This window comes from Microtus pennsylvanicus, chromosome 2 (assembly GCF_037038515.1).
Source record: "Microtus pennsylvanicus isolate mMicPen1 chromosome 2, mMicPen1.hap1, whole genome shotgun sequence".
Classification (NCBI taxonomy): domain Eukaryota; kingdom Metazoa; phylum Chordata; class Mammalia; order Rodentia; family Cricetidae; genus Microtus; species Microtus pennsylvanicus.
Window position 1 is genome coordinate 26,158,526 of NC_134580.1, and position 13,033 is coordinate 26,171,558.

General features: G+C 41.1%; 1 protein-coding gene across 2 annotated transcripts in view; it reads right to left on the reverse strand.

Annotated features, from left to right (window-relative positions):
- Positions 1-1,203: 1,203 nt before the first annotated feature.
- Positions 1,204-13,033, reverse strand: part of Rpap3 (RNA polymerase II associated protein 3) — a 35,149-nt gene continuing 23,319 nt past the window's right edge. For both annotated transcript variants that reach the window (XM_075960495.1, XM_075960494.1), the window contains exons 11-17: positions 11,466-11,536; positions 11,256-11,357; positions 8,608-8,834; positions 6,981-7,167; positions 5,981-6,078; positions 5,229-5,329; positions 1,204-1,493 (exon numbers count right to left, since the gene is read on the reverse strand). In XM_075960495.1, the coding sequence (XP_075816610.1) occupies positions 1,411-1,493; positions 5,229-5,329; positions 5,981-6,078; positions 6,981-7,167; positions 8,608-8,834; positions 11,256-11,357; positions 11,466-11,536 (869 nt within the window). In that variant the 3' untranslated portion in view covers positions 1,204-1,410. The remainder of the gene's footprint in view (positions 1,494-5,228; positions 5,330-5,980; positions 6,079-6,980; positions 7,168-8,607; positions 8,835-11,255; positions 11,358-11,465; positions 11,537-13,033) is intronic.

Genomic DNA, 13,033 nt, shown 5'->3' on the forward strand with positions numbered 1-13,033 from the left:
CAAAACTTATATTAGAAAACAAAATCACAATGAGAAAGCCAGTAATCATAAATGAAGGGGAATAAAAAGTCAAGACCTTGGACGTTCCACAGGGCAGGGAACCCTGACTGCTCTTCGGACTGGAGAGGGAAGGGGAGAGGAGTGGAGGGAGGGGGAGAGGAGTGGGAGGAGGGGGAAGGAAATGGGAGGCTGGGAAGAGGAGGAAATTTTTTTTCAATAAATTTAAAAAAAAGTCAAAACATAAAGCTTTTTTAAAAACAACAAAAACCCAACAAGATAGTCAAACTAGTTCTAAAAGTGTACAAAAAAAAAAAAAAACAGAAACAGAAGGAAGGGATATGGGGGTGGGGTGGGAGACAATGGCTGCTCAATAATTTAAGTGTACATTGGTCAAATGCATGAAGGGGAGTGACAGATAAAAGTATTTTTAATTCAATAAGTAAAAACACTACCAAAAAATAATTTTGTTTGTTTTCAAGAAACTTAAATAAGAGCTGAAGTAACTGGAGACTGCTCTGTGCAGGGGGAATCAGCTGACCTGTCTTCCCCATGGCTGCTGGCTCATGTCTACCCAGGCTGTCTTCACTTTGTGGGAGCCTCTTGTTGTGTATCAGGGGCCCCTATTGGCTACACTCAGCTCTGTGATGTGTGGACTGAGCAGGCTCTCCTATCTCCCTCAGGATCACCAGTTCCTCACTCCCTCCTAGCTGACGATCCAGCTGGGGTCGCCTCCCAAGTGTTAGGAGTGTTGGAAGCAAGCACACATTAAGATCCGTGAACACTTGAACCCCAGAACCTTACACACAGGAAAGGTTTTGCAAACAGCCAAGGGTTACAGAATGTAAGGGCTTGCTCCAGGACTCACCACCAATACTCACCTATGGCAACAGAATGGGATCCACAGCAGCAGCTGGACTGTAACTGCCAAGTCTAGTAAGCTGTGGGCATCCCACACAGGACCCTCAGGAAGCCCAGGCCCTGCCTTCACTCCGCTGTTGGTGTAGAGGAAGGAGGGAGACCATGCTGGCATCTATCCAATATCCTCTCCAAAGAAATCACTTTATTCATGTGGTAATGAAGTAGCTTTGTGTGTGGTTACAGAAATTTGTGAAACTATAAAAATGTTACAATTATGAGACACTGAGGAATGTAACTAAATATAACATTTAAAATTTTTATAAAATACTGACCCTTACAAGTATATCTCATTATTTACATTTTTTTATTTTCATAAAAACTTAAGTTTGTTTGAACCATTTCTCACTAGTACACTTTACATGAACTAATACCATCGAGATGAGAGTCCTCTCAGGTGTGATTTCATTCATTTTAAAAGTCAAACAAAAAACTTGATTTCAGTGAGAAAAATAATGTATACGTAAAAGACAAAGACAAGCTCAGCAGTCATGATCAGCCACCATATCTTTTCTTGAGTTCTTCAAGAGAATCCTTCAATTCTGATTTTTCTAAGTGATTGAATAATACATCTGTGACTGAAAAAGAAAAACAGATTGTATATCACTCTCGCTTTAAAAAACTATGCAAAACATAAATTCAAGAGATTATTTTAACCTGTCAAATAAAAGCAATAATATTTTTCATAAATTCTAGTTTATAGATTTAAAAAGCTAATATGAAAAGAATACAGCAATCCAGTATTTCTTTCTAAAGTATTTTGCTCCAGTATAAATTTCTCTTACATCCTTGATGCCATTAATCTAAGCAGTCCACACTCAACACTTGGCAAACAATGACAGTCCATGCTTCTCAACACTAAACTGGGACAAACCGTCACTTGACAGTGGTAATAAAGCAGGTCACTGATGTTTCTGAAGGCTTAGTTAGAGCAGAGTGACTGCACCTGCTTCCACGTCTCACCAAGCAGACAGCAGAGACCAACCAAGACCCTGATGGTAGGGTGACCTGAAGAACCAGCTCAGGCTCAGAGCACACCCTGAACTTAGGCTGCTGGAGGGAAAAACACTCACGTCCTATGTCCCGGCACTAAGGCCTAGGGAAGGAGGCACAATTTCTGCTCTCATGGAGCTTTCGTTCTGTCTGAGAAGGGAAATAAATGCATAAGCAGGGAAAGGAGACAGAGAAGGAGATGAACAGTGGAAGGCAGGAAGTTATTCGATCAGAGCTGATGGCAATAAAGTGACAACAGAATGAAGTGGTGAAGATATGGGAGTAGGTACTCAAGACCGAAGAAACACAGGCCTCCAGGGAAAAGCTTGGCAAGACGGCTCAGCAGATGGAGTACTTGCCATGCAAGCCTGATGACCTGAGTTCAACCCCAGGACCCACATCAAGATGGAAGGAAAGAACCTACTCCAAAAGCTGTCTTCTGAGCTATACAGGCACGCAGGTGTGTACACACACTGGTGATAACAAAAGCTGTCTTCTGAGCTATACAGGCACGCAGGTGTGTACACACACTGGTGATAACAAAAGCTGTCTTCTGAGCTATACAGGCATGCAGATGTGTACACACACTGGTGATAACAAAAGCTGTCTTCTGAGCTATACAGGCATGCAGATGTGTACACACACACTGGTGATAACAAAAGCTGTCTTCTGAGCTATACAGACATGCAGATGTGTACACACACTGGTGATAACAAAAGCTGTCTTCTGAGCTATACAGACATGCAGGTGTGTACACACACACTGGTGATGATAACAAAAGCTGTCTTCTGAGCTATACAGACATGCAGATGTGTACACACACACTGGTGATAACAAAAGCTGTCTTCTGAGCTATACAGACATGCAGGTGTGTACACACACACTGGTGATGATAACAAAAGCTGTCTTCTGAGCTATACAGACATGCAGATGTGTACACACACTGGTGATAACAAAAGCTGTCTTCTGAGCTATACAGGCATGCAGATGTGTACACACACACTGGTGATAACACGATGGAGATAATTTTTAAAATGCAAAGCTCTGTTGTGATTTTTAAAAATGACAAAATAAAGTCTTCTGGAATAGTAATAATAGCAATACTGACTAGGAATTTGAGAGAAATGTTTTTGATGAGCTAAAACAAAGGGCTGGGGATGTGTTTCAGCTGGCAGAGTGCCTCACAGTCACGAAGCCCTGGGTTCAACATGAGCCAAAGGTTGTGGTGGCACACACCTAAAATCCAACGTTCCACTCTGAGATAGTGACAGGAAGTCACAAATTCAAGGTCATCCTTAGCTACAAGTGAATAAAGGCTAGCCTGAGATATGTTAAAAACCTGTCTCAAAACAAAGGAAAAATAACAATTTTTGACTCCATGACTCATCCTCTTTAGTGAATTTACATCACTATTTACTAGGCTCCATGAAGCTGTAAGGCCAGTTTGGTTCTCACATACTTTCTCTTCACATAAATCCAGAATGACTGTTTATACTCAGTTGAGTTCTGAATATCCCAAAGGCTTTTCTGTTTCCTATCCAAATATTAGAAAGAAAGAGAAAGAAAGAAAGAAAGAAAGAAAGAAAGAGAGAGAGGGAGGGAGGGAGGGAGGGAGGGAGGGAGTCTGAGGCTATGGCTCAACGGATAAAGCACTTGCCAGATATTCTTAAGACCAGATCCCCAGTGCCCGCATGAAGCTGGACACTGCGGTGAACAGGAGACAGCAGAGACAGAAGAATCCCCTGTCAGTCAGAGGGCTGGCTAGCCTAGTGTATGCAGCAGCACACAAGAGACCCTGCCTCAAACGAGACGGAAGACAAGACCTGGTACCAAAGGCTGTCCTCAGACAGCCCACATTTGTACAAGTATCAACACACACACTAAGCACACTCTTACACTAACATAAAAATATTCTTAATTATTTAAAATTCTTTTTAAAAGATAAAACAGAAACTTTTAAGTTAAATTTCTTTTTTTTAAAGATTCATTTTATGTGCATGAGTGTTTTGCCTGTATGCACATATGTGCGTCATGTATGTGCCGGGTACCCAGAGTCAGAAGAGGGCACCACAGCCTATTAACTGGAGTTACAGACATGTCAGCCACCATGTGGATGCTGGGAACTGCTCAAGTCCTCAAGACCAAGCAGTGCCCTTAACCACTGAACCATCTCTCCAGTTCTAACTACTTTTTACTCCCTGCTTGTTCATCCTGCCTCATCCTCCAGAAGGCTGAGATCACAGTGCATGCCCAGCACACTCAGCTAAGAGCGTCGACACCAGAGTACAGACTGAGACCCCTGTGTGTTACAACTAGAAACAAAGACCTAAGAGGAGCTCACGGATGCTTAGTGCAGGGAGCACTGAAGATATTGCTGATTTTCTCAAAACAGGGTTTTTGTGTGTAGTCCTGCCTGTCCTGGAACTCGCTGTGTAGACCAGGCTTGTGTCTGACTCAGAGATCCACCTGCCACTGGCTCCCACATGCTGGTATTAAAGGCATGCACCACCACTTCTAGCTTTGGCACTCAGGAGGCAGAGGCAGGTGGATCTCTGAGTTCAAGGCCAGCCTGGTCTACAGAGCTAGTTCCAGGATAATCAGAGCTACACAGAACACCTTGTCTTGAAAAACAGACCCAAAAAGGGCATTCTTTTAATTGAGTGATTCATCTTTTGCCTAAAAACAGAAATAGACCGCCAAATGCTGAAAACTGAAACTTTTATAGAGTTTAACTGTTATGCCACCCAGCAGTACAAATAAGGATTAGAATTCAGGGTCATCATACCACTCTTGACCCCAACTAGAACCCAGCTGCACTGCATGCTCTGAATGCTACTGCTGTGACTGTCCAGGCCTCCAGCACATGCTGACCCCACTCCTTTGGCTAACTAACTTCTGCACTTAGAATTCAGCTGAAATTAAACACTCAGGGAGGGAGCCCCTCAGAAGGGATGAGACACACCCTGTACCCAGTTCTGTGGCAGGAGTCTCTGCATGCCCCACAACAGCAGAATTCAATCTCGATACAACTGGGGACAGCCTGGGCTCAAAGCTCCAGTATGGTTCCTTAACTCTGTAACCTTCATAAACACATGAACCCATGCCTTGGCTTCCTCTGTTAGGAAATGATAATAGTATCTACATTTGAAAATACTGCCAAGAGCTACAGTTTTAACTCTATGTAATCCAGCTGCACATCAATTAACTTAATTACAAGCATCTATAGATGACTGCATGTATCTTGTACATGGTAAGCAGCTAGTAGTAAAACAGCAGCAGAGGAGGGTGAGGAGCTGCGGGGAAGCTCTCTCAGAACTTACTCTTCCTCTCGGGTCCTGACATGAACATCACTGCCATGTCAAACCTCTTCAGCTGAGAAAGCCTCTGTAGGATTTCAAAGATGAGAGATGGCTTTTCCTTCCTGAAACAGTCCAAACATGAACACAAATCATCAGTTATAGGCAGTCATTTTTTTCCTAGTAACAACAAATTCTTCACTTTCCCTTGAGGTAAATAAGTCTCTCTCTGTCTCTGTCTCTCTGTCTGTCTGTCTGTCTGTCTGTCTGTCTCTCTCTCTCTCTCTCTCTCTCTCTATATATATATATATATATATATATATATATATATATATATATTTATATTTGTTTGTTTTGTTTTTCAAGATGGGGTTTCTCTGTGAAACAGTTCTACTGTACTAATAACTCTCTCTGTAGACGAGGCTAGCCTGGAACTCAGAGATCCGCCTGCCTCTGCCTCCTGAGTATTGGGATTAAAGGTGTGCGTCACCACTGCCCGACTGTAAATCTGTATCTTAAAGGGAGCACAGCATGTGCTACTGCTGTCTCTCACACAGGGTACTTTTTATTCTACTTCTCTCTAAAAAGAGGTCTGTCCCCATAGACTCTGCCTTCTTCCTGGTTTGTTCTTGTCATCTCTTCGCTTCTGTAAGAGTAAATCTTACTGGGAACCGAATGTTGTTATGGACAAGATATTAGGATCAAAGTGAATGAACTTTCCAGATCACTGGACATAACATTACAAAGTGAGAAGACAACTAAAAGATTCAACTTACTCAATGTAAAAGTCATGTAAAATTTTAATGATTTGATTGAATACATCTGGATCTAGGTTTTTCTGAAACAACTTCGGATACAAAGATGGTTCAATTTTCTTGGAAAAAGAAGAGTTAGAAAGTTGAATTGCGACAACACTCATAGTACGTATATTATATAATATTTCTTCATGTAAAATATTATGAATAATTACTAAACACTAATATTTAATGAGAAATAGTGAGGTTTTACTTAAACACAGTTCTGAAAGAAGGATGGACATAAGATAATCACGGCTCTTAGCTAGAGAGATGCTCATGGTTAAGAGTACTTCCTGCTCATGTGAAGGACACAGGTTCAGTTCCCTGTACCATCCCACAACTGCCTATGACTCCAGTACTCATATGTATACACATACATATACACATGTACATAATTAAAAATTATAAATCGTCAGAACAATCCATGAACAGAAGAGATGGGCCCTATGAGAAAGTCCCAAGCTACAACTACAAGCAGAGATGAAGGCAGCCTGGCCTGAGATAGTGCCTGAAGTGACCGTTCACTGTAAAAGTGTAAGGCAGCGTCACTACACCTGAAGACTGTACTAATCTATGATTTGCTAAATTCATGCAGTTTAACTTATTTTGAGACAAATAAAAGCTCGCTTTCAGGAAAATAAATGCCCAGATACCACAAGCACTGCCTGACACACAAAAGACACTCAAGGGCTGCAATCTTCTTCCCCCCCTTGAAAGATGAAATATTAAAGCTTAGACTTTCATATTGAAGTCTAATATGAAATTAGACTTTAAGTCATTTTAGGCACTGGAATTTCACACACAGTTCACTTCCCTGATTACGACATGTCCAGCAGTCTGTCCAGGACAATGCACGCCAGGCAAGGGAGAAGCATTTTATGCGGTTTCATTACACAAAAGGCAAACATAGTATTGCTACAGAAACCAGAAGAAAGTCTCTGACTTGCGCCCAGGGGCGCTGTTGGCTCCCTCCACTCACCTTTAAATACTGATACAACATATCGGGGGAACTTCTCAGCTGTCTGAAGTCAGACTCGAGCTGGAAGGAGTTGGCAGGAACTGGAGGCAGAACAGCAGTGGCAAACTGATCCGGTGTCTGCTCTACCTTCACAGAGGTCTTCTCATTGAAAGACTGGCCCAGGTCCCGCTTCAAATCAGCCTGTGGTCTGGAGTATTTTAGAGCGTTAAGCAACCAGTTAAAGAAGCAGCAGCCAAAATTCAAAAAAGGAAAGAGCAACAGGAAACTTCTAATTTCTGGTTTTGCTAATATTGTGTTTCCTATCTGCATTCTGACAATGTTCAATTCTTTCAACGTGTGTGTGTGTACACAGAACATGTATCTTTACAATGTGTTTGTGTGTGTCCCCATCCTTACAAATCTTCACATTCTGGCTATACAATGGCTGTAATCAACTGCTAGGTCATGAGTTAGGCCATTCTTTGAGAATATCATTTTTATCTAGTACAACTCAGCCTTTCAGAAATCTGAATTTCAGCTTCAAGATATTTGAGGAAGAAATACTTCTCTTTAAAGCTACCTTTGAACAGCATTACACTATTTTAAATAAACTACTAAAGTTCAATGCTGAAAATAGACAAACTTTGTGTGTTTACTGAGTGGCAATATAAGACTAACCAGTAGCCCAAGCCAGCCCAGTGGATTTGTGTCTTCTCTACTGTCAGTAGGAAAATGATGTGAAATTAATTTTAAGCTAGAATACAAATGGGATTGCTTCATTAAGGCATTTTTGTACACACATCATTACACTGTGTTTTAATTCACCCCACTCCCACACCACCCTGTCTCTGCCTCTATCGCTGAGGTCCCTCCTCCCTGAAATAGCCTTCCTTATTTGGTTTTGACTCTCAATTCTCAATTATATCTTTAAAGAGTGCGCAATAGTCTTCAGTATTGATGGATATAACAATGGTAACATTTTAACTTTTTTTTTTTTTTTTTTTTGGTTTTTTGAGACAGAGTCTTTCTGTGTAGCCCTGGCTATCCTGGAATTCGTTCTGTAGACCAGGATGGCCTCAAACTCAAAGATCAACTCTTCATTTTTTTTTTTATGATACTTACTTCTATCAAATACTCAATCTCATATTCTCTCTCTCTCTCATACACACACACACACACACACACACACACACACACACACCAGTAGAACAGAAGTAGAGCAATAGCTATTACTGAAGTTCTAGAGAAGAAAATAAGCAAAATCAATTTGATCAAGAATCAAGTCAGGCAGTGGTGGTGCATGCCTTTATTCTCAGCACTCAGGAGACAGAGGCAGGCAGATCTCTGTGAGTTGGAGGACAGCTGGTCTACAGAATGAGTTCCAGGACAGCCAGGACTACACAAAGAAACCCTGTCTCGATAAACCACACACACACACAAAGAATGAAGACACTTAAACACCTCTAAATCACTTGTGTTCGCTTTGGTAAAGAAATAATTATGGTTCCCTAAGCAAAATCTCACACTAGAGCCTGCAGACAGCTAGCTGCTCAACATCAATGATGAGAACAAATGAGAACTCTTCTCTGTAATACCAACTGCTTGTGAAATTATCGTTATAGAGACTGTCGTAACAGTAGCTACTCACTGTAGGGCCAAAGTGTCACTGATTTCTTCTATTTTCAACACTTTGGCTCTTGGAGTATCACCTGCAGGCAAGGCGTCCCCCTGGTTTGAATTCTTCTTGCTTTCGGTGCCCACCGTAGCTGTTGCACTTGCTCGATGACTCTGGGGAGCAGTGACAGTACCATCTGGAGAACCAACAGTCTCTATCAACCTGCCAGTTTCTTCAATAAAAATCTTCTTGAGTGCTTTCTAAAACAATTAAAATTGATTCTTTAAATCAATATATTAAAAACTTTCCCATCCTAAGGTCACAAGTCTAAAAAGACTGCTATGTTCTTATGGCTAATATCCCAGTTAAAAGTAAATCCAATTTGTTGGCTAGACAGATTTAGGAATATAATAATACATCTGAGAATACAAACAATAAAAAGCTATTTGTCTCCCCCCGGCACCTAAATGGTAGGCAAGGGATATACATAACACCAGTTACAAAGGTGAAAGCTCAGACTGCGAAGAGCAGGAATGGCAAAGTAGAAAGGAGAGGGAGGAGAGGTACAGACTGCCTGAGAGGGTATGAGGACAGCAGTACAGGAACCTGTGGACAAACCAGAGTTTGGACTCTACCTTCAGGACAATAGGGAAAACCCAGAACCATCCTGATGGCATCCTCAGGGCTGAGGAAGCAGCACAGGAGCGCACAGGAGCCAGCACTGCATATGAAAGTCTAGCTTGATACCCTACGCACACTCTCAAGTGTGCGACAGCTGGACAAGCCCAGTCCAGGATACACATCTGCAAACCACATTTACAAGCCTGGTGGGGGTTACCCAAAATGGTTTTCCAGTTTAATAACATTCACTACTGATCAAGGAAGAGCCAAACAGGCAGAGTTGCTCTTGCTTCTGCTGCTATGATGTCTTCTCCAGACCAGCTGCCCTGAAGCTTCCAGCCAATTTGTCAGAGTGCTGGAACCACAGACAGCCACACATCCCAAATCCAGCTTTTCACAGGGAATCCAGGGACTGAACCCAGGGACTAAACCTGAGTCAAAGAGCCTGCTTTCCCCTACCTAGCCATCTCCCTGGCCCGACTGTCCATTTTTGTTTGCATCATTTTAATCTTACATCTATCTAATGGGAGGGGTCATGTGCAAGTCAGAAGACAACTTACAAGTCAGTTCTCTCCTCCCTCCCACAATGTGAACCCCAGAGATGGAACTGACAAGTGCTCCACCCACTGGGCCATCTCATTGGTGCTTTGTTTTGTTTTTTGTTATATTTGTTTTGTTTTTTAGTTTTTGCCTTATTTTAGCATTTACAATTTTGTACTGTCAGTTATATGGTAACTTGTGTTTCACTGGAAAAAGCATTTATGTCTGTATTTTCTCTCTAAATCTAATACACAGCATTTTCTCTGCTTTCCATATCTCCAACACTCTCCTCATTCTTTACCTCCTCTTTTCTGCTTTCCCACTCCCCCTCAATCACTACTTAAATACTAATACCCTTAGCTCTGAAACAAAAATACCATAAACTACATTTTCTCCAACCAATACCCCAGTGGTCTCTCTGACTCTAATCACAGTAAAATGCCAAGTATGTTAGCCTTCTCCTGAACATAACTTCAAGCAAAGACAATCCATCAGGATGAACAAAATCAATTGGGGAAAACTAAAATCCAAAGACCACATACACCCCAAATGATACACAAACACAAAGAAATACCAAAGCCATGAAAGCATTCCACTGTGGCACACACCCATCAAGCTGACACCTTCTGGGTAAGAAAAACAGATGATGAGATACCTGAAATGCCAGAAAAAAACTTGAGTTCTACCCCAAATAGGACCGATGACTATATATGGGACCCAAAGAAAAAGATAAGGAAATCAATTCAGGACATAGACAAGAAGTTACCAAAGTAAGTGAAATAATTCATAACTTAAAGGAAAAATTCAACAAGTAAGCTGATGCTAAAAAGGAACCAAATGGGAATTTAAGAAATGGAAGAATCAATAGATTAAAACACATCAGAAAGCATCATCAATGGACAATACTAAACAAAATTTCAGAGATGGAGGACAAAGTTGAGCCAATAACACAATATAAAAATTTCTTTATATAAGAAAAATATGTAAAAATGTATAAATGAAATGTAAGTTCCTCTAGAATGAATTCTCCCTAATTTTGTCAATAATTCTATGAGGCATTTATTAAGAGTATTGACTAGGTACACCAAGGTTTCCAACATTTTACATTTACTAGTACAAAGTTTGTTTCCAGTTCTAATCCTGTAACAATGATATTTGTTGTAAGGAGGCTGCTTGTTGGTTCCCAGCTGCTCAGCCCCGAAATAATCAGACAGAAACTATATTATTTAAAACACTGCTTGGCCCATTAGCTCTAACTTCTTATTGGCTAACTCTTACATATTTATTAATCTGTGTATCACCACGTTGCTGTGGCTTAGTCTCTGGCGGGGCTACATGGCTTCTCCCTAACTCTGCCTCCTTTCTCCCAGTATTCAGTTTAGTTTTCCTTGCCTATCTCTATTCTACCCTATCAACAGGACAAGGCAGTTACTTTATTGACCAATGGTATTCACAGCAGACAGAGGGGAATCCCACATCAGATACTCAAGGGCAGGGAGAAATGAAAGCGCAGTACTCACAGGTGACCCACGGTGAGGTGGATTATCCACAGCGTTTATCACATTGTGTCTTTGTGTAGAGTCAAGAAAAACTTCATCCCAATGTCCTCTCTCAATTAATTCCTTGAAAATAAATTTATAATAGCTATCAAATATTCTTAAGTTAATTATGTAACTAATAAATTTATGTACCAGATGTCATGATGATATTTTGATGAAGAAATATACTACCTTTTTAATTTTGGAAAGTTCGGTGATGGCCTGCGTATTTCCAGGTTCCAGAAGTAATACAGTTTCAAAGTCTAATGGGTATTTTAAAAAGCAACAAAATAGTGAAATTACTTTATGACATTCAAAACACAACATCTTTCATTAATAATCCCTTTATTTTATTTATTCATTTTGGCTTTTTGCAACGGGCTCTTGCATAGCCCAGGCTGTTCTCAAACCAGCTACACAGTCAAAGATAACCTGAACCCCTAATCATCCTACTTCTAACACCCGAGTGCTGGGACTATGAGCATGTCACCACAGCCGACAGAAATCTCACTGCTATCCAATGAGCTCTGCTTCAGACACTAAGGAACAGGCAGGCAACAGTAAGAACAAGTGTCTGTTCAGCTGCTATAGTGGTTTCACAGGGATTCCAGGGAACTCTTACCACAACCCTGGTTTACAGATGATACAAAGAGAACACTGAATTTAACCACAGCTCACACTTAATAGATGATGGAGTAACTTCCCTACGAGACTACCATACCCTAGAATATTACTCAGTGCTTAAAAGGCAATAAACCAAGGTGCAGCTACACACATGTAACCCCGGTACTTGGGAAGCAGAGGCAGGAGGACTGCTATGAGTTCACACCTATTCAGGACTACATATCAAATGCTAGGCCAGCCAGGGCTAATATAGCAAGACCGTCTCTCAAACACTGAAAAAAATGTTCAGTAAGAATGATTAGCAGGTAAAGGTACTTGCCACAAGCCTGGCTGATCTGAGTTCTATCCCCAGGCCCCGTGTGGTGGAAGGAAAGAAGTAACTCTCTGCAAGTTGGCCTCTGACCCCCGCATATGTGTCTGTGGCATACATGCATGTACATACACATGTTCAATAAAATAAAATAAAATTTTTAGAAAACTTTAAAAAGAGGAATGAACTTCTGATACTTCAGCATGTGTAAAGCTTAAAAACATTCTAAGTTAAAAGGACAAGACATAAAAATATGGCCATGAGTCCACCTATGCAGCATATCTAACATATTCAAACTTAGCCCAGTGTGGTGGCACATGCCTATAATCCCAGCACTCAAGAGGCTAAAGAGTTCAAATCCAGTCTGCTATATAGTAAGACCCTGTCTCAAAAACGCAGTAGTAACAGTAAAATAGTCAGGTTAACAGACACAGAAAAACAGTGATTACCACGGGCTGGCAAAGGGAAGAAATGAATAATTAGCATCTGATACACAAAGTTTAGAATGAATACAGACAGAACGTTGCACAACACTGACAATACACTTTTACTGAAAATATACACCTCAAATGGAAAAAAGTCCAAATTTAAAACCCAGGACCACCAGGCCAGCAGGGGTAGTATTGCCCACGGTAAGCTGGGCCTTCACTCACCAATTAACAATCAAGAAAATGTACCACAGGCTTGCCTAGTTGCCAGTGTGGTAGGAGCATTTTACTCAATTGGAGTTTCCTCTCCCCAAATGACTCTGGCTTGTGTCAAGCTGAGATAAAACTAAGCAGCACAGACTTCAAAGGAAACAAAAAGTGAGAAACAAGTGAAATAC